Source organism: Emydura macquarii, unplaced genomic scaffold, assembly GCF_026122565.2.
Source record: "Emydura macquarii macquarii isolate MOO-44397 ecotype Brisbane River unplaced genomic scaffold, CSIRO-AGI_Emac_v2 contig_2636, whole genome shotgun sequence".
Lineage (NCBI taxonomy): Eukaryota > Metazoa > Chordata > Testudines > Chelidae > Emydura > Emydura macquarii.
In genome coordinates this window covers 3044856-3064243 of record NW_027132773.1, presented here as the reverse complement: position 1 = coordinate 3064243, position 19388 = coordinate 3044856, and the positions used below count along the sequence as shown (strand labels likewise).

Below are 19388 nucleotides of genomic sequence, written 5' to 3'. Positions count from 1 at the left end.
GCACCCATATATGCAGGCATCTGCTCCTCCCCCCTTAAAGGCCTGGGAATCACTGTAATTCCACTTCCTGTTTGCTTGGTGTCGAGAGCTCACATTGCATCTTCCCAGTGATCATGGCAGCTCGATGCAGCAAACACTTCCCAGCCTGAGCACACTGGAGCAGTTGGATCTACTGTGTCTCTTAGGAGAGGAGGCTGTGCAGTCCCAGCTCCACTCCAGCGGTAGGAACTTCATTATCTAAGCTCAGATTTTCCAAGGCATGTTGGAGAAGGGCTACAAACAAGACATGCCTCAGAATGGTCATTTCTTAAAAGAGGCTAGGGGAGGTAAGCCTCCCCAAAAAAGGCCGCAGAGCGCCATAGCCACCTTTGGAATGCCGGAAACAAAGCTCCATAGAAGGGGGGGGGGGGGCCCACTGGGGCATGTGCCTTGGCCCTGCCCTACCCTGCGTCTTCTCCCGAGGCCCCACCCTCGCTCTGTCTCTTCCCGGTCCTGCTCCGCCTCTCCCCCCTGCCACTCGCTCCTCTCCTCACCACTCCCTACCACTGAACTAAGGCAGGAAAATACAGAACTGCTTGCCATGCAGTTCCTCCCAAACCCAAACTCCTCCTACACATTCCTTCCAACCTCCTGGCCCATCTCAGCACCCCACTCATTCCACTCACTTGGACAGCTTCCAAAATGGTAGATGGAGCTCTACACAGCTATGAGCGCCTACCTTGTCTTTCACTGTTATCCCCTTTCCACAAAGCACTTTGTGTGCCTTTTTAATTGGTATTTAATAAAAACATACTCTCTATAATCAATTTTTATATGTCTGATACACAATGGGGTTGCTGCTGCAATTAATACACAATGGCAAGTGGATCATTTGCAGACTACAAATCACAGTAAGGAATCATCAAAATTTTCACAAGACAGTAAGTTAACAAAGCATGACAGAGTGCTGCAGAGAAAGACATATTACTAGTGCTCTTTGTCAAAATGGTGCCCCCCATTATGCCCCTCTAATAGCCCTGGAATCTGGCTGCTCAAAATCAGCCACCAGGCAATCCACCTCCCTGCTTCATCAGGAGGAAGCTTTTCACCCTGAACCTCATAAATATTATGCAGTACACTGCAGGATGTTATGACCATGGCAATATTTTCTTTATTTAGATCTAACCTGCCATAAAGGCAATGCCAGTGAACTTTTAATCTGCCAAACGCACATTCTACCGTCATTTTGCACCTGCTTAGCCTATTGTTGAAGCGCTCCCTTGCTGCTGTCCAGGTTTCCAATAAGCCATGGGAGTAAGGGGTATGTTGGAAAGAAAGTCCCTGTTTGCAGCTTTCTGTACAGGCCCATGTTCCTGAAAACGCCTGGGTCATGCACCTCCCCTGACCACCCTGCGCTGATGTCAGTGAAACACTCCTCGTGATCCACAAGCGCTTGCACCTCCATAGAGAAGTACCCCTTTTTACTGTTGTATTCTATTGCAAGATGGTCCAGATGGTCCATTGCAAGATGGTCCAGGGCCAGTATTGGGATATAACTCCACTGAAGTTAGGGAATCCCATTGCCTCAAAGCCATCCACTATTCCATGCACATTTCCAAGAGTCATAGTCCTTCGTAGCAGAATGCAATTAATGGACCTGTACACTTCCATTAATGCAGCCCCAATGGCAGACTTTCTGATCTCAAATTGATTTGCATCCAACTGGTGGAAGTCTGGAGTTCCTAGCTTCCCCATGGCGATCACCACTCACTTCTCCACTAAGAGGGCAGCTCTCCTTTTGCTGTCCTGGCCTTGCAATACTGGGGTGAGCTCAACGCACAGTTATAGGAAGGTGGCTTTCCGCATCTCTAATATTCTGCAGCCACTGCTCTTCATCCCAGACAAGCATAATGATGTGATCCCACCACTGAGTGGATGTTTCCTCAGCCCAAAAGCAATGGTTCACTGCGTGCACCCAATCAAAACCCAAACCTTCGACCCACTGTAAAGTAAAGTAAAGGCCAGTTGCTTCCAAGAAACTGACTCCTCTCCAAACAGCTGCTGCAGAGACTGTAACTGAAAAGTAGCAACTCTTCTCACAAGACCCATGAGATCTTGACCCTCTTCCAAAACAGGCAGATACAAAAGGCCCTGCCTCAACCAATGATGGCCAGCTCAGAAAAACTGCAAAAGAACCTTCTGAACTTTTTCTAAAAAGAGTGGTGGGGGATCGAAAACTATACACTTATGTCACAACACACAGGCTATTAGATTATTAATGATGAACACCTGCCATGGGAAGGAGAGTTGGGCCAAACGCCATTTCCACTTTTGCTACCTTCCCTCCAACTTTTCCATAACTCCTTCTCAGTTCCAACCCTGAATGTCATCCAGTTCCAGCATAATTCCCCATGCCTTAAAGCCAGTTCAGCACCACCATCACCCCGCCCAGGAAAAGTTGGGGGTTAGGAGAATCACCCTACAGGGGTGTGGTCACTTTTCCCCCCATTTATGTGAGCTGAGGAAGCCTGCTCAAAAGAATGCTGACATTCACTCAGAACCTGGACATTGCAATTATAAGTAATAAACACAGTCACATCATCAGCATATGCAGACTAGCACCGGCGTACAAGCTGGAACAGGGGGAAAAGGCCAGAAAGGTGGTTTCACAACATGTATACAGAGGATCAGTAGAAGGAGCAAACAATACTTAGGGGACTACTTAAATCGCAGAGAAATCACACGTTTTTCGCGGATTGCTCACAGCATAAATAGCAAGTTTCACGGATGTGTTCATACAGTATATATAGAACAAGTAAGACTGCCGTGTTCACTTTTGGCTACATCGGTATTTCCCAAACTGGGGGTCCTGACCCTAACGGGGGTCGCAAAACTATTTTAGGGGGGTTGTGAGAGCAGCAGCTGCTGGCCGGGCACCCAGCTCTGAAAGAAGAAGGAAGGAAGAACACAACAAAGAGCAAACCATGATCTGAAATCCCACTAGAGACAATGCAGACAGAAAGCAAACGAGACAAATGATGAGTAAAAACATAAAAACCGTCCCAAATAGCCATAGAATAAGAGCTGGCACTAGCACTTAACCAAGTGTGCAGCTCCACATAAGGGTGAAAATGTTGCCACACGTCAGTCAGGTCAGAAGCCTGCTGGGACCGAGGGGGTAAAACTACCACCTGAGAGTCTCTAGGTCCCCAACAAAAGAACCACCCTCAGCAGTGTGCTCCCCAAACCAGCCTGTTTGGCACCCTCAGAAACTGAGACCCTCGGCCTTCACCCACTGGTTTTTACTTCGGGGTTTGCCAGCAAGACAGAATCCTCAGCCAAGGTCACAGAATCCATGGCAACAAGCACAGCCTCAGTTTCACTGTCAGGCTCAAGCCAAGAGTCAGGAGCCGCAGAACCAGTAATACCATCTCTCCCAGGTTGCAAAGGGGGCACTGACCCACAGAACCAACATCCCCAGAGACGGCTGGAGCCTGTTGGGACGCAGTCTCTACCACAGCCATCCCATTCTGTACTTTACTCTCACAAACCCCACATTCCCAGGCACAGGGTTACCATTCCCAGGGGCAGCCTACCTCTTATTAACCAAATGTGTCTGAGTCCCACGATGAAAATAGGCCATGTCCACAGTGCTAACAAACATCCTGTAATCACACTCCCCAGTCCTATACTTCAGGGAAATGATTAACCCTTTGAAAGCGTTTTTTATTATCATATAAATCTCTCTTCGAAAGGAGAAGTTGTGTTGAACCTCTGCGGTTTTACAGCCCAAAGGAATCTTTCCAGAGAGAGTGACTTTAACAGCAGGTTTTGAGAAGGGCCCGGGAGTGACAAAATCACCCCGTGCAACATTCCCCTCCAAAACCACCTGCTCAACAAGGCCGTGTGTGGCAACAACCACAACAACAGCCTTGCTCGGCGGGAAGCATACCTCAAATTTTTAAACCCAATCACCTTGCCCACAGCTAGAACACACTCCTCCACAGAGGCCGAGTTTAGAGGCAAAATCTGCAACACCCAGCCGTGGGTCAAGTCTCAGAATCCACAATAAACTGAGGTCTCTGTCCCCCTGGCGTGGCCAGCCAAGACAGCAGACAAAAGCCTGCTAAAACAAACAAAATCCTGAAATTAACTCAACAACAACAATCACAAAACTAAACAAACACAAAGAAACAAATGCCCTATTTCCCCAACAGAAAGAAACACAGAGAGAACTAGCAAAGCCCTCCTCCCAAACACTCCCCACAGTTCTCTGAGAGAGAGACTGAAGGAGTATCTGAAAGCATGGTGGCTGACTCTGGAAGAAAACTGGGGGAAGTGTTTGGGTCAGAGATGCAAGATAAAAAGAGTCCTCTTGGTGCTGTAGGCAAAAGAACCTCTTTCCTGCTATTTGATTTCTTCTGCATTTGGAAATACAGGATTTTGTACATTTTTTGTAAATAAACAAAACTGCCTCAGAGAAATACCTGACTATCCCCCATTTTTGACCAACTCGAACATCAACAGGGTCCTAAACTTTGACTAGCTGCTTGGGTCAAAAGGGGCAACAGATGATTTTCAATGATCCCCATACACTTGGTCATATGCATATTTTAAATTGTTGCAATATGAAAATAATTTGTTGCATACAATAACTGTTTTGCCTACAACATTTAGCCAATTTTCATGAAAATTGAAACAAAATGCCGACACACTGATTTTAAGCATTTCTTAGTATGTTGTGAATATTTCACAAACTGCTATTATACAGCCCTCTCCATTACAGAAACTATAGATGAAATTCTGGGCCTACTGAAGTTAATGGGAGTTTGCTATTGATTTCAGTAGAGCTGGGATTTCATCCTTTGGACTTAATTCAGACCTGCCAGTGTAAACCAGGGCACGGGATCCTTCATGGGAAAAAATCCTTGGGTAGGAGTTTCAGCTACACAAGACATATGCAGCCTGAAACATAGTGACAAGCTCTGGCCATGCAGAATGGAAGAGTGCATCATTCCCGTTCCACCATTAATGCCAGATCTACTCCAGCCTGATTGATCCTAAGAAGAATTACAGAATGTGTTCATAGCAATTAAACACCTGAGGCTGCTTCATGTCAGGTGACTTGGCCTTGCAGGACTCAGGCTCAAATCCCTGTTCAAACACCAATGTAACAAATCCATAACTACACCAAGGACTTCAAGTTTATGTCTATGCTATACACCAGGGCCACTTGATACTTTATAGAGGCAGTGGGGATATAACTTACATCATCTTAGACCCCTCCGTCTGGAGCTAAAAGGGAATGTGCATAAGTTCCTTTTAGCGGGATAGAACTTATGGCACAAAACTGAGCAAATTGTATTCCATCTGGTGAGAGCAGTGGTACAAATACACCGATCTTCCCTGACAGGAATAGCAGCGGATAAGTGGGCCTTTGATAACCATGTGGCAACATTTTAAAAAGCGTTAGTAGATTTATTCAGGATTCATTCAGGCATGCATAGCTCCAGGATCCAGCTGGGCCATTCAGATTAGGCAGGTGCTGTGCCAGGATTGGGCCAGTGGCAAATTACTTGTTATATTAGCTTGGGAGTCTGCAGAAATATTAACCATGGACATAAATGTAAAGTGGTTGGTTATTTTTTCTTGGGGGGGGGGGGGCTTTGCACTAATTGGTGAGTTTGCTATACTCAATTAACATGATTTTTAACTCATGCAGGGTGGCATGGAAAAAGTACTGCAAAGGAAGATATGTCACCCGGTGGACCAGGAGCTGCAAATTAAAGTGTTGGGGTTTATCCCAGCTTGATTCCCTTGCAAATAAGCAGCTTTTCACATAGAGCAAAATGATATCCTCTGCTTGCTTCTCTTTTACAATTAATCTTGTTCAAAATAAAACAAACTCAGGAGAAAAGTTTAGTGTAACTGACTGGTGAAATGCAGATATTTTACTCCTTGCTGCCAAGACTGGATCTTTCCATGTGACTAGCTGCAGTAACTTATTTTGTGTTATACACAGTTTAAAAGATCTCTTATTACTTCTGTATTATATATCCACACATCAGGATAGGTCAGATCTGTTTTTTTCCTGTGAGATCCGGCTACTATTTTGTAGTAAAACTTAATTTGCACATCGTTTTTGTGATTACTGGTTAATACACAAAAGAAACTGAATATGAGATTATGAGCTTTTGGGCCCTTTGAAGAACTGGGCCTAGCACGATGAAATACAGAGTATGAGAGAAGCACATGATTAGGGAGACCTAAATGTTTTATCTCTTGAGTATCCTAGTTTGTAAAAATGTGGTGGGGAATTGTAATCTGTTATAAATAATTATATTCCAAAAACACAAATTTGGGTTTAAATAATCTATTAAGGATGTTAAGATAATACACTGATGTCATTCATCACATCATTTACAAAACCAAAGCACTTAATAACAAAGGAATGAATAGTTAAGAACACTGGACCTTATACCGTCCAAATAATAACACACACACTGGTCCCAATTTAACAAGGTATTTAAGCACATGAGTTGGCCACTGAAGTCAGTGGGACAGAAGAGATCCACCCTGCACTCCTGCAAACTGCAGCTAGCAGATGCTCACTTGGAGACTGTTACCAGCTGACGGAGTTATCTCCCCACTGGACCTGGGGCATAGCAGGCAAGAGAAATCAGAGAGCTGTGATCATTGTCTGATGGCCCCTCCATTTCTCTGCTGTGACAAGTAGAGTTCTGATGCAGCAAAGAATCTGGCCCAGAATATTTTCCCTGCTTTCTCTCCCCTTTTCTTTTTCTTTTTCTTTTTTTATTTGTTTTGTTTTGATCTTAAATAACTAAGTCAAATTCATCAGTCGCTCTAAATTCTTTAGTTCTCTTCCACACTCTTTTGAAGTAGTTATGATATTGTGTAAACTGAATATGTTGTTACTACAAGACCTTTCCATTTGAAAATAATAGTTCAGCATGATGGGGAGCTCCTGGCTTTTATCCAAAAAGCTTTACTACATAGGAGAACTTAAAATTTCACTTCAAAACTTCCTATGCTGCTGTGCTGACACCAAAATGCCATGTCATTTTTGCTGCTCAGCCCCAGACTAATGGGCACAGATTTTCCCCATTGTCGTATTGTCGGTAATTTTTGTTAAAATTTTATAGAACGGAATTATCATTAGAACAATCATATATTAATATATCCATCTCTCTAGCTGGTACATGAGAATATGCACAGACAAAATTTTCCATGCCAGTAGGTGTCACTAATACACTTCTCAAAAGCCTATTTTGATGACGAGAGATAATTTTGTGTTTGTTAATGTCTGGTGGTAAAATGCACTTGCTGCTCCAAGAATATTCGATGCTGATAAACTAAAACATTTCTGCTCTAAAATGACAGGGCAACCACAGATCATAATAAATCACAGGGAAGGCAGCGTTGAAAATGCTAGATCCTGATTTTGCTCCATAATTAGAGAAATGCCAAAAAAACCCAAAAACAACAATCCCCTTTCTAGATTTCATGGCAGTAAAAATACCTTAAAAATATGCACAGTGCGAATCAGTTCAGTGGTGTCTTCCTGAATCCACACACAACCAGAAACAATAGTACTGAGGGGCGTGAAACGTCTCCATTTTTTTCAATGGGATGTTAATTCTGAAGCTTTAAGACGACGTTTCAGCTGTTAGCGATGTAAATTATTTTAACAAGGATCATTTTAATAGAAACATCCAACCTATTTCATCATCCCACATTTCCAACCTGCTACTGCCCTAGCTACAAAAAGCACCCAGCTTCCCATCCCTCCAGTTTTCTACTACTCAAAAGTCCTGTTCCCCTATTGACAGCATCTACAATGCAGTTCTCATGAGCAGAAATGGGTTTGCAAGGCCTCGTGTGAGCCCTTTGTTAAAAGCAGGTTCATCTCCAGGAAGAATGTTGGCTTTCATTTAAAATAAAAGAGTGAGTCTTTAGGTCTTCTAACTGCAGAGATAACCTGGAAAATACAAATTGATATCAAATGATTTCTAGAGTAAAAAGAAATAAACAGCTTGGTTCATCGCTGAAGATCCTCTCCTGCCTCCCCCAACCTCCCAACTTCACTGATGTAAAATGAATCAGTTAAGTATAAGTGAGTGGATGGATTGGGTGTACCTGAATAATCTTGTCGGGGACTGACTGGGTGTCCTGGGTGAGAAGAACCACCTAATGGTGATAGTGGGGCATAATGCCTGCTGGCAAGAGTCCAAGGGGTCGCTTTGTCTTGCAGCACTATTGGGGTAGAGTCAATCACCTAGTGGTGAGCGTGGTATGGGTAGGGAAACCTGCATCTGCCCTCCTCCCCTGGGTTCTGGCCCAGGGCCCTTCAAAACAAGGTACCTTGACACAGAGTTCGGGTCCCTATACCCTCAAGTGCGTTCCCTGGGTCACTTACAACCCTTGTCTCAGTCACTCCAGCGTCGTCCCCGGGGTTGGGAGCGGGCTTCTGTTTAGGTCCCTTCTGCTCTGTCTCTGGCAGCTCCTCTGCTGGCAACAGCAAGTCCTCTTTTTCGGTTCCCGGTGGCTTGACCCTGTGGCTTGGCGATCCAGCGGCTTCCTGGCAGGAGGCTGCTGCACGCAACTGCTTTCCTCCTCAGTCAGCCCAGACTATGCTGAGCTGCTCCTCTTTGAATGCTCCCTCCTCTGGATGCCTGCCCACCAGTAGGCTGACCAATTAGCAAGTGTGAAAAATTAGGCCGAATTGGGGGTAAGAGGTGCCTATAAGACAAAGCCCCAACTATCGGAACTGTTGCTATGACCTACCCAGAAGGAGTGAGGGGGCATGGTCGCTTGGGCCAAGATCTGCTCTTTAACCCCCGCGTCACCAGTGTGGGGTTGATACACTCCCTCACGCACCCTCAGGTTAAGACCCAGCAGTTGTTCTTTTCCCTGGTCGTTCCCGCTTATGAGATGAAATCAGCGTTAGCATGTGACTTCCCTGGGCAGTGGAGTTCTTCAGAGTCACATAGCTGGAGGGAGAGATACCACCACGTGAACTGGGCATTGGTGTCTTCCATCAAGGTAAGCCATAGGAGGGGAGCATGGTCTGTAATGAGCTGAAAGGGATGCCCTAGCAGATGATCGCGTAGAGCTTCTTCTGCCCACTTCACCGCCAGCACCTCCTTCTTGATTGTCAAGTACTTGGTCTCCCAAGAGAACAGCTTCCTGCTCAGGTACAGGACTGGGTGTTCCTTGCACTCCAACCCCTGGGATGGTACGGCTCCCAACCTCCACTTCAGCAGCATTCATCTGTAGGCTGAATGTCTTTGCCAAATTGGAGTGAAAGAGGCTTGGCCCCTCCCAACTTAGTTGGTCCTTCAAGGTCTGAAAGGCCCTTTCACAGCCTTCCATCCACTGCACAGTTGGTACCTTTTAGGAGGTCTGAGGCAGGGGGGGCGTAGCAAAGTCAAGCACAAAGCACCTATAACAGTCCACTAGCCTTGGAAACTGCTGCATTTGTTTCTTGGTCGGGGGTGCTGGGCAGTCGTTCAATGTTTGTCCCTTGTCCACCGGGGGATGTTGCTGGCCCCACCCCACCGTATACCTGAGGAACGTTACCTCCCTTTGTCCCAAGTGACATTTGTCCTGATTCTCAGTTAATCCTGCCTCCTTGAGGGTTCAGATAACTGCGGTGAGATGGTGCAGATGGTCCCCCCCAGCTGGTGCTGTAGACAACTATGTCATCCATGTAAGTGGCAGCACACTGGTCGTGGGGTTGGAGCAGTTGATCCATTAGCCACTAGAAGGTGGCAGCCACTCCACACAGGCCGAAGGGCATGGTGACAAATTGAGAGAGGCTGTAGGGTGTAGAAAAGGCCATCTTCTCTCTGGATGGCCTGGTAAGGAGGATTTGCCAATGCCCTTTTGCCAGCTCCAGGGTGGAAATCTATTCTTCATTCATTCTCCCCAGTCTGACACGCTGTACCCCACGTAAACCCTTATGGTGTGATTTCTGTATCATTCATGTTCACACTTATAGTGTAAATGTGTATTGTTTAATGTGAAGTATGTCACGTCTGGTGTGTTGCTGTCACACCACTAATATTATTTAAATTACACTTAAAAGTTTCCCATCTTTCTCCAATGCTCTAATGTTTTAGTGAATGGCAGTACCCCAGTGTGGCCGTTTATTCTGCCTTTTAATCCCACTTGTCTTTGAGAATCTTTCCATTGCTTACAATGGGTTTTGCTTGGGTCAGGTTACCAGGTAGGTCCATATAGGCTGTTACACACAAATGCTGTGAATGTCTTGATCTTAACAAATCTTCCCAGGTTTGCACTTTTCTAGGACCTTTTTCCCAGAATACCTTCGGAGGAGTTGCTGCCTGGTCCTCTGTATGTGCAGATACAAGATACTACTGCTGCCCTCAAGTTGCCATTTTGTAGCTGTATGTCTGCTGTGCTGTATGTCCTTCTCTTCCAACTGGTAAGTAATCTTAGCCCTCTTGTACTTACTCGTTAATATTTCTGAGGGGGGCAGAGTCTCACAAACTTGAGTACCTCAGTGAATTTCACTGCAGTGATGTTTATTTTCTCAAATCCTTACAGCAACACACTAGAAACCTCCTTCCAACTTTTGTATTTGTCATAACTATTTGCATAAAGCTTTTAGTGCATATAAACCCAAGCCAGTCTGAACAGTTTGCAAGCATAGGCGTGTGCATGGGATGTGCCCAGACACACCCTAATGAATGGCTGAACAGAACGTAAATGGGACGCGAGCTGCTGCTGAAAAGAAGGACCCCGGCATTTCTTCTGGCAGTGGGCATGACGTTACAAGCTGCCGCCGAAAATAAGAACGCCCGGTAGTTTTTTCAGCATTGGGTAAGATGTCGCTAGCTACACGTACACACGAACGCCACCCAGGAGACTGTGGGTTTCTGAACCTCTGCTCCTTGGGCATCCAATTCATTTCAGCTTTTTTAGTCCCTCTCCCTCAGGCCTATCCTATCACTTTTGAATCTGATAGTCCTGTGGTTGGGCATTTTAGCTGGAGTGGCCTAAATCAGGCTTGTAATAATGTAACCCTTCTGCCAGGCAGAGCCAGCAGCAGCAAAGTGCCGGGTTCTATATCTAGGGGTTCCTGTCAATGATACATCGAACCAGCTCAAGCCCACAGCCAGTACCTGGGAAATCACACACAATCCCGTGGGAGCCCCAAAAGGCAATAGTTCCCCTCTCACAAGGTCTGAGTGTAGAAAGTAAGCCTTTTAATAAAAGGAAAGAAGTAACATAGCACTGTTTTGCTAAAACAGCGCAAACAGAATTCATGAACACAAGGAGCCTAACCAACCCCAGATTGCGTGGGGCGTGCCCTTCGCTTCTCCCGTCCCACTTTCTCTTGCCCTACCGACCATCATAGTTGCACTGTCCACCTGTCAGTCGTGGGCTCAGCCAGTCCCCTACCAGGCTCTCGTCGCACGCGGACTTCACCAAATCCCTGCTGCTGGCTCCCACCCTCTGCAAGCACCGACTGTGCTGACTCCCGCCATCGACAGGTGCTGATCGCTGCTGACTCCCACCATCTGCAGGCTCTGCTGGGTCTACTCTGCTGGTTGTCTTTCAAGGAGTCCCAGTTCCTTTAGTGATTTCAGCTCTTCGGGAATCTCCATTTTCATTCATGGGGAAAACCATCTACGGACACAGGAGCAATGTCACTGCTTTAAACAAAACAAAAGCCTCCCAGAGGAATCATTAATTCTACCTTTGAACAGTGGGAGGAGATAGTCACTCCATGTCTAAGGGTAGCCCTTTGCCAGGACTAATGCAGTCTCCACAGGAGATTTTCCCCAACCACTCCCTGTTCCACTTGCAATGCTCAAGAATTGGTCCATCCTTGTTGTGCTTTGTTTAGAGGGGAGTGAATTTTTTCATCAGCACAGGCTAAACACAGTCTGCTGCCATTTGTTCCTACGATCGAAGGACAACATTTCATTACCCCTGCAGTTACCACAAAAATGATTTATAACCCAATGCCAGCCAGACTGACCATTTCCCATCATGCGCAGCACCTAGTTGTGCTTATTCAGATACAGAGAAATCATGCTATGTACTTAATTGTACTCATGCAAATACAAAGCCCATGCAAATAAAGTGCCCCCCTTATCCCTCAGCTGACTGAGCAGGGGGAGTGCCATTCACACACTCAGACCTTGCTTACAATGGAAACTCAGTGACAACATTTACCAGAGCTATTGTCATTCTACAATGTTGCAGAAACAGAAATCTTAGGGTCTGAGCCTGTAGGTATTATAGAGACAAAATTCACAATAATACATTTTTATTTATTTACAGACCATAGGGGCAGTAACATGGCAGAGTCTGCAAAGTTCTATAGGGAGTTTTAGGTCTGATGGTCAGGCGCTGTTCGTATCAATGTAAAAAGTGTCCCAGCCATTATTTAGCACGCATCCGTGTAATAAAGGTGTTGTTCATGCACCACTGGAGAAAAAAATACATTATAAACTGTTCTCTTAGGGTGATTGAGACTTATTACTGTAAGTTACAAAATCACACTCGATCAGAATAAGACTATCTAGCAATTATACAGAGCATATCTTCTATAGTTCACAAAAGAGTAAGTAGCATTATGTCCTTTCTGCCTATGGAGAAACTGAGGCAGGGGTGCAGTGACTTGTCCAAGCTCACCCTGCAACCCAGTGGCAAAGCCTGGACAACATGTAGGTCTGCTGGATCCCAGTCCACTCTTCTATCCATGGGGGCATATTGCATCTCCAAAGACATAGCAGAACTTACAGATGCCACAATGAACTATACAATCTTTTAACCCACTCATCAAAGTATTTGCAGTTTATTATTCAAAGCTGCTGAAATAAAACATTTTGAAGGTAACAAGATTTTTAGAAATATGCGGCTATATTGACTCCTGCCTTCTCTTTCTTTCATGAATTCCGTACGCTAATCCTAAATTACAAGAGCCAGTCGGAGTTAATCAGCTATGAATGTCCTGGATAAAATGCTTTAGGTACTTCCATAATCATTAAAAAAAGAAAAACTGTTCCTTCAGGCTTTCAGGTGACCCAAGCAATGTGGGTAAGTCCCACAGAATAGATGCTGAACAAGCCTCTGTGCCTTCGGGGCTAACTACAAAACCCACTTCTTCAAACTCACCTTCCCACTGTCCCAAGAAATACAATGGAGCAGCGAGAGAGAATTTTGCACACTTCATCACCTGGAGAGACCTTAGACACCATGGTGACAGGCAGCATGTTAATACCAAACAGGCAGGTTGTGTCAGTGAGAGCTTCCTCTCACTGCTACAATGAGCTTCATCCCTGGACTAGAGAAACCACCTTTCCAGGGTGAGAGAGTAGTTTAATCCTCATGCTAATAAAAGTCGTTATCTCTGCCAAGACTGCAAACCGTGGGCCGGGTATGGTGGTGGGATTTGTGTAGGGGGATATGGATGAATGTCCCACACAGGAACTGGTCTCAGATCATTAACTCTTTATAAGCCACTGTAGCTGCCATCAGATGTAACCACTGTTGGCCTGTATGTTCTGAGTCAGAACTGCAGAACGGATCTAGCAATAAACACCATTGAGTGAGCAGCCAGTTCCCCCAGAGCTCAGCGATTTTAATCTGCTGGCAGTGACCCCAAGAGTACTGAGAAATGTCCAGAATGCCCCTGTCTTTGGTTTCCACATAGCTCAGGAAGTGGAGCCTTCAAGGCTGGAGGAGAGGAGATTAAAAGGAAAGTCAGATGCTGGGGAGACTGTGGTCTCAGTCAGTGGTGACGCATGGGGAGCTAGAGGTCACATGCCCCCCGCAGATTGCACAGTCACTGGGTGTGGCTGGGTCCCTCTCTACAGGGTAGCTGAGCCTGCAGGGAGAAGCAGAGGCAGGACTCAGGAGGAACAGCTGGGACTCGGGAGCTGCAGAGAGGGGCTCCTGCTTTCCTGGAAGGGTTTGACTCCAGCTGTTCCGGGATCCAGGTTGTGTCTTGTGAGTTGTGTGTCCCGCGACCCCACAGGCACAGGTTGTCTCTGGTTTCAGTGGTAGGAGTCTGGCTTTGCTACTCTGCCACCAGCATGAAGGCTTTGCTCATCCTGGGGCTTTTCCTCCTGCCCCTGGCTGCTGATGGGAAGATCTACGAAAGATGTGAGCTGGCAAGAGAAATGAAAAGGCTTGGGCTGGATGGATACCGGGGCTACAGCTTGGGAAACTGTAAGTCTGCTGCCTTGAAGATTTCCATGTGGCTCAGTGGGCGGTGAGTGAAAGGGGACAAATAGCCAGATGCCCAAATTTCGACTGGAAAGTCTGGTCAAAAAGGGAACCTCCCAGTGTCTGGTCAGATGTACTGAACGGACACAGAAAGTCTGTTTACCACGGAGGGGGGGACACGGCAGGTCATAAACTTACCCCAGCCCCTGCTGAGCCAGGGCTGTGTCCTACCTGCAGGCAGGCATTAAGTCAGGCTGCAGATCCCATCCCAGCCCCAAAGCAGAGGGAGAACAGCTGCAGCGGGAGGGAGATGGAGATGATCCAGCAACAAGGAAAGGCAGGGGGGAGAGCAGCAAGTGACCAGTTGGGCAGCGGGTGAAGGAGCGAGTGGGGGGAGGGCTTCAGGGGAAGAGGTCGGGGGGGTCGGGGGGGAGGCAGGACCTCGGGGGTCCAGTTTGCAGCTATTAGAAAATTGGCAATCCTACCCAAAACACAGAAGTTTCTTTCAAAGATATCGGCCCCATGCGGTGTTCATATGACAATTGAAAGCTTTGCATGTAGAACGCTTTTTCTTACTGTCCATATGTATTAAAGATGGTGAGTCTGATCAGAATAGAAGGAAGCAAAACTGCTTGTGTGTACGTTGTCTTAAATAATCATTAGCAGAATGTACAAACAGGTGAAACAGGGGTGTTTAGATCCATACGTCTGTAAAATAAAAACCTATGAGGAGTTTTTTTAACGAGATAAAATATATCAATCTGTGTGTGGTTATTTTTTTAAACGAAACCTTCACAGGGGTGTGTACAGCACGATACGAGAGCAGCTTTAACACAGATGCCACAAACTACAACCCACCTGACCAAAGCACTGATTATGGGATTCTACAAATCAACAGCCGCTGGTGGTGCGATGATGGCAAGACTCCAAAAGCCAAGAACGCATGTAGAATTCAGTGTCGTGGTAGGTGCAATATAATGTTCCTACACGCAGGACCCCCACATGGGGGGCAAGGGCACACTTTACCAGGGCCCGGAAGCCCTGGGGGACCCGGTACAGGCTGCAACCCCCATGGGTACGTGTGTGGGAGGGGGCCCGTGTTACAAGTTGTACTAGGCCCCAAAAAATAATGCTTGGCACCTGCCTACATGTAACACTGAAAGGGCTAAGTCTGCCCCTTTACACCAGTGTGAGTGTATGGTGTTGCATAGTTATAACTGAAGGCAGGTTTTGTCCTTAATAGCTCTACATTAGAAAAACCCAACCACTTATTCTACAGACAGGAGGGGGGGGTTGCAATGGGTGGGGATCCCAAGGATTATTCCAAAAGGATTTGTGTTCCTTGTTTTTCAGACTTTCTTTTTTAGGTTTCTTTAGTAAAACAATTCCCTTTTGAAGAAGCATTTATTACTCACCAGTTACATTGATTTGACAATACTTCACTTTGTTGTTAGAGGGTGAAATTCACTGCTGTGCAGAAGACCAACACAAATGCCAGGTCCTGACCTTGCTTCCTTTTAAAAATAAATATTGGAAAGTTTCTAATTTAAAGAGACACAATCAATTTGAAATCTAATCCATTTTAAGAAAGAATAAAAGGTAATATCAAGTACTACAATTTTTCCTCACTCCCTCAGCAAGTTTCCTCATTTTAACAATCACTTTTTTTTGGACTTGTCTCCTCTGGTGCTGTGTGAGAGAGCCACTCAAAGCACACAGGAAACTGTCTCTCTGACAATACACAAAAACAGTAAAATAGCTGTTTACAAAGGGTAAAACCAAGCCTTTTGGAGAGGGCTAGCACAGGATTTATGGTCTCACCTAAGACATATTTCACGCAAAGAGTTATCAAGGACACCAGGAAATGAAGATGGAAAAATGGTAAACAATATTTTCTCTCATTTCTTTCAATTCATAGTGACTCTTAGGTGCTTCTTGTAGTAACAGGTGGTTTAAAATGTTCAGACAAGGGTGTGATATTGAAAAAGATAGTGTTGCATCCCTTTATCATAGTAAAAGACATTTCCTTTGAAATAAGATAATTATATAGAATTCAGCAAAGAAAGCTAAATGGGAATAGAAACAGATAGAAACTATAAAAAGGGGAACATAGAAATTGCCCTACTGGATCGGACCAGTGGTCGCTCCAGTGCAATACAATGTCTCCAATAGCAGTGAGCAGTAGCACATGCTTCAGAGGAAGGTGAAGGACACCTTACACTAAATGGTTACAGTATAACTTCCCAACAGACTGAGAGCCTTCTAAAGATAGGACCAAACTGTGGAACTAACATGATGCTAGCCACCATCACATTGCTCACTCTGCTTGTGTGTTATGTCCCTTTCCCCCACCCTGGGTCTCTCTTTCTATTTTGATTGTAAGCTCTTCAGAGCACTATGTTTACCACTATATTTCTTTTTTAGCGTTACTGACCGCAGACATTACAGCGAGTGTAAATTGTGCGAAGAGAGTTGTTCGTGATCCCAATGGCATGGGTGCATGGTAAGTTTAAAACTGTTAAAAAACTAATAACAGTGACATACTTGTGTGTATACTTAGGGGGAGGCTAGTTAAAAGAGAGAAACTACAGTCTTCTTTTGGATACACCCACAAGGTTGCTAATATATTCATTCTTATTTATTAACATATTTGAACTAGAACTTGTAAACAAAGGGTTGATAGCACAACAAATATATGGACATTAAGGACTTCTCACTTTTAGCTATGATACACATCAAGGCCACTTGCACCTTTACAGCAGCAGTGCAGATAGCACTCAGATCTTCCTCCTCCAAACATTCTTCCCACTTGGACTGAAACAGACTTTCTATTAGTGGTTAAAGGTATAGGATCTATGACATACAGTTGACCAGTTTTGATTCCATCCAATATAGGGCACTGGCACTGTGAATGGGAATCTTTCCCATCTGCTCTAAACAACAATCCAGGTACCATGTGTAGGTTCACAATTCTCCTCCTTCCGGGCTTTGACTTTTCTAATGAACAATAAGACAGCACAAAATCCAGTTCAAGCCTTCTCTACAGATTTGGTTGGCCTGACAGTTCCTAGCTCAGGACTGCTCAGCCCACACCTTACGTCCGCTCGGCCTCAGACCCAAGATCCCTCTGTTAGGGTAGTCTAGCTCTGAAGCCTGCTTCCTCCCTTTTAATTCCTTCCAGACTTGTTACTACTGGCTGGTGATATGGGATCAGCTTCAGCTATTGTCTTCAGGACAGACAATTAATGGCTTCCTGCCCAAGTTCAGCATGGCACTTGTCCACCACACCTCCAGCACACACATTCTTCTACTTAGAGAAATGCATTGGGTGAGCATCTGAGGCTCCCCGGAGTTCAAATCCCAGTTCAAACACCGATGTAACAAATCCATAGCCTCCAACGACTTCAAGATTACATCTAGGCTACACACCAGGGCCACCTGATACTTCATGTGGGAGTGGGGATAGAACTTAAAATCACCTTTATCCAGAAGCTTAGCCCCCACCAGCTAGGAACGGACAGTAGTTCTGGTTAGCAGGATAACACTTATGGAACAAAAACTAGCTAATTTGATACCATCCAGCAGAGCGCAGTGGTACAAATATATCAATCTTCCGTGGCCAGAATAGCAGCTGATAAGTGGGTCGTTGACAACCATGTGGTAACATTTTAGGAAGTGTTGGTAGACTTATTCAGGATTTATTCAGGCATGCATAGCTCCAGGATCCAGCTAGGCAATGTAGAATAAGCAGGGGCTGTGCCAGGACTGGGTCAGTGGCAAATTGCTTGATATGTTAGCTTGGGTGTCTACAGAAACATTAACCATGGACATAAATGTAAAGTGCTTGTTTTTTTCTTGGTGGCCTTGGCACTAATTGGTGAGCTTGCCATCATCAAATAACATGATTTTTAACTCATGCAGGGTGGCATGGAGAAATCACTGCAAAGGAACAGATGTCTCCCAATGGCTCAAGGACTGCAAGCTGTAAAGTGTTGGGTTTTATCCCAGCTTGGTTCCCTTGCAAATAATCAGCGTTTTGCATAGAGCAAAATGTTCCCTCTGCTTGCTTCCCTTTTACAATTAATCATATTCAAAATGGATCAATTGATGATTATCTGTTCTATTCATTCCCTTTGAAGCATCTTGCATTGGCCAATGTTGGAAGACAGGATGCTGGGCTAGATGGACCATTGGTCTGACCCAGTATGGCCCTTCTTATGTAAACTCAAGAGAAAGGTTTAGTGAAACTGACTGGTGAAATGCAAATATTTTACTCCTTGCTGGTAAGACTGTGGATCTTTCCATGTGACCAGCTGCAGTAAGTTACTTTCTGTTCTATGCAGTTTCAAAGATCTCTGATTATCTCTATATTATATCTGACTTATCCTGATGTGTATATCCGTTTGTCCTGTGAAAGCCTGCTATTTTGTTCTGCTGATTAGTAGTAGTCTGTCATCTTGATTGAGAGCTTACATTCATTACGATCAATAAAATTGCTTATTCTGCACATAGTTTTTGTGATTATTGGTTAATACACAAGAGAAACTGAATACCAGGTTATTCACTTCAGCCCCTAAATAACTCCAAGCCTCCCGTGAAATCAATGGAAGTGAGGAGCCTAAATTCTTTGAGGACCCTGGGCCAAGCTCTGTAAAACACAGAGTATGAGAGGGGCACATCATTAAGGAGACGGAAATATTTTATCTCTTGAGTATCATAGTTTGTAAAAATGTAGGCGAATTGTAATCTGTTAGACATAATTCTGTTGCAAAAACACAAATCTGGGTTTAAAAACTCTGTTAAGGTTTTTAAACTCTTCTCTGCTGTGACAAGTGGACTTCTGATGCAGCAGAGAAGCTGGCCCAGAATACCCTCCCTGCCTTCTCTCCTCTTTTTTTGTTTTGTTTTGTTCTTAAATAACTAAGTGAAATTCTCTATGTCTTGTCTACACTACAGAGTTTTGCTGACAAAAGTCAGCTTTTGTTGACAAAACAGTGGCAATATATCCACTTCAATGCTCCTTCCACGAACAAAACTCTCCTGCTTTGCCGACAAAATAAAACCACCGCAACAAGAGGTGAAGAGCTTTTTGCAGCTAAATTATATTGACAATGTCAGTGTAGACACTGCACTTGGTTATGTCGCTGTAAATGGTCTCCAGGAGGTGTCCCACAGTGCCCATC

At 45.0% G+C, this 19388-nt stretch overlaps 1 protein-coding gene across 1 annotated transcript; it reads left to right on the top strand.

The window, feature by feature from the left end:
• Positions 1-13643: 13643 nt before the first annotated feature.
• LOC137163761 (lysozyme C-like) lies at positions 13644-18712 on the top strand. The gene is made up of 4 exons (XM_067564043.1): positions 13644-14208; positions 15004-15168; positions 16630-16708; positions 18127-18712. Exons 1-4 carry the CDS (start codon positions 14073-14075, stop codon positions 18191-18193), a joined length of 447 nt encoding a protein of 148 aa, XP_067420144.1. The 5' UTR covers positions 13644-14072; the 3' UTR covers positions 18194-18712.
• The last annotated feature ends 676 nt before the right edge of the window (positions 18713-19388 follow it).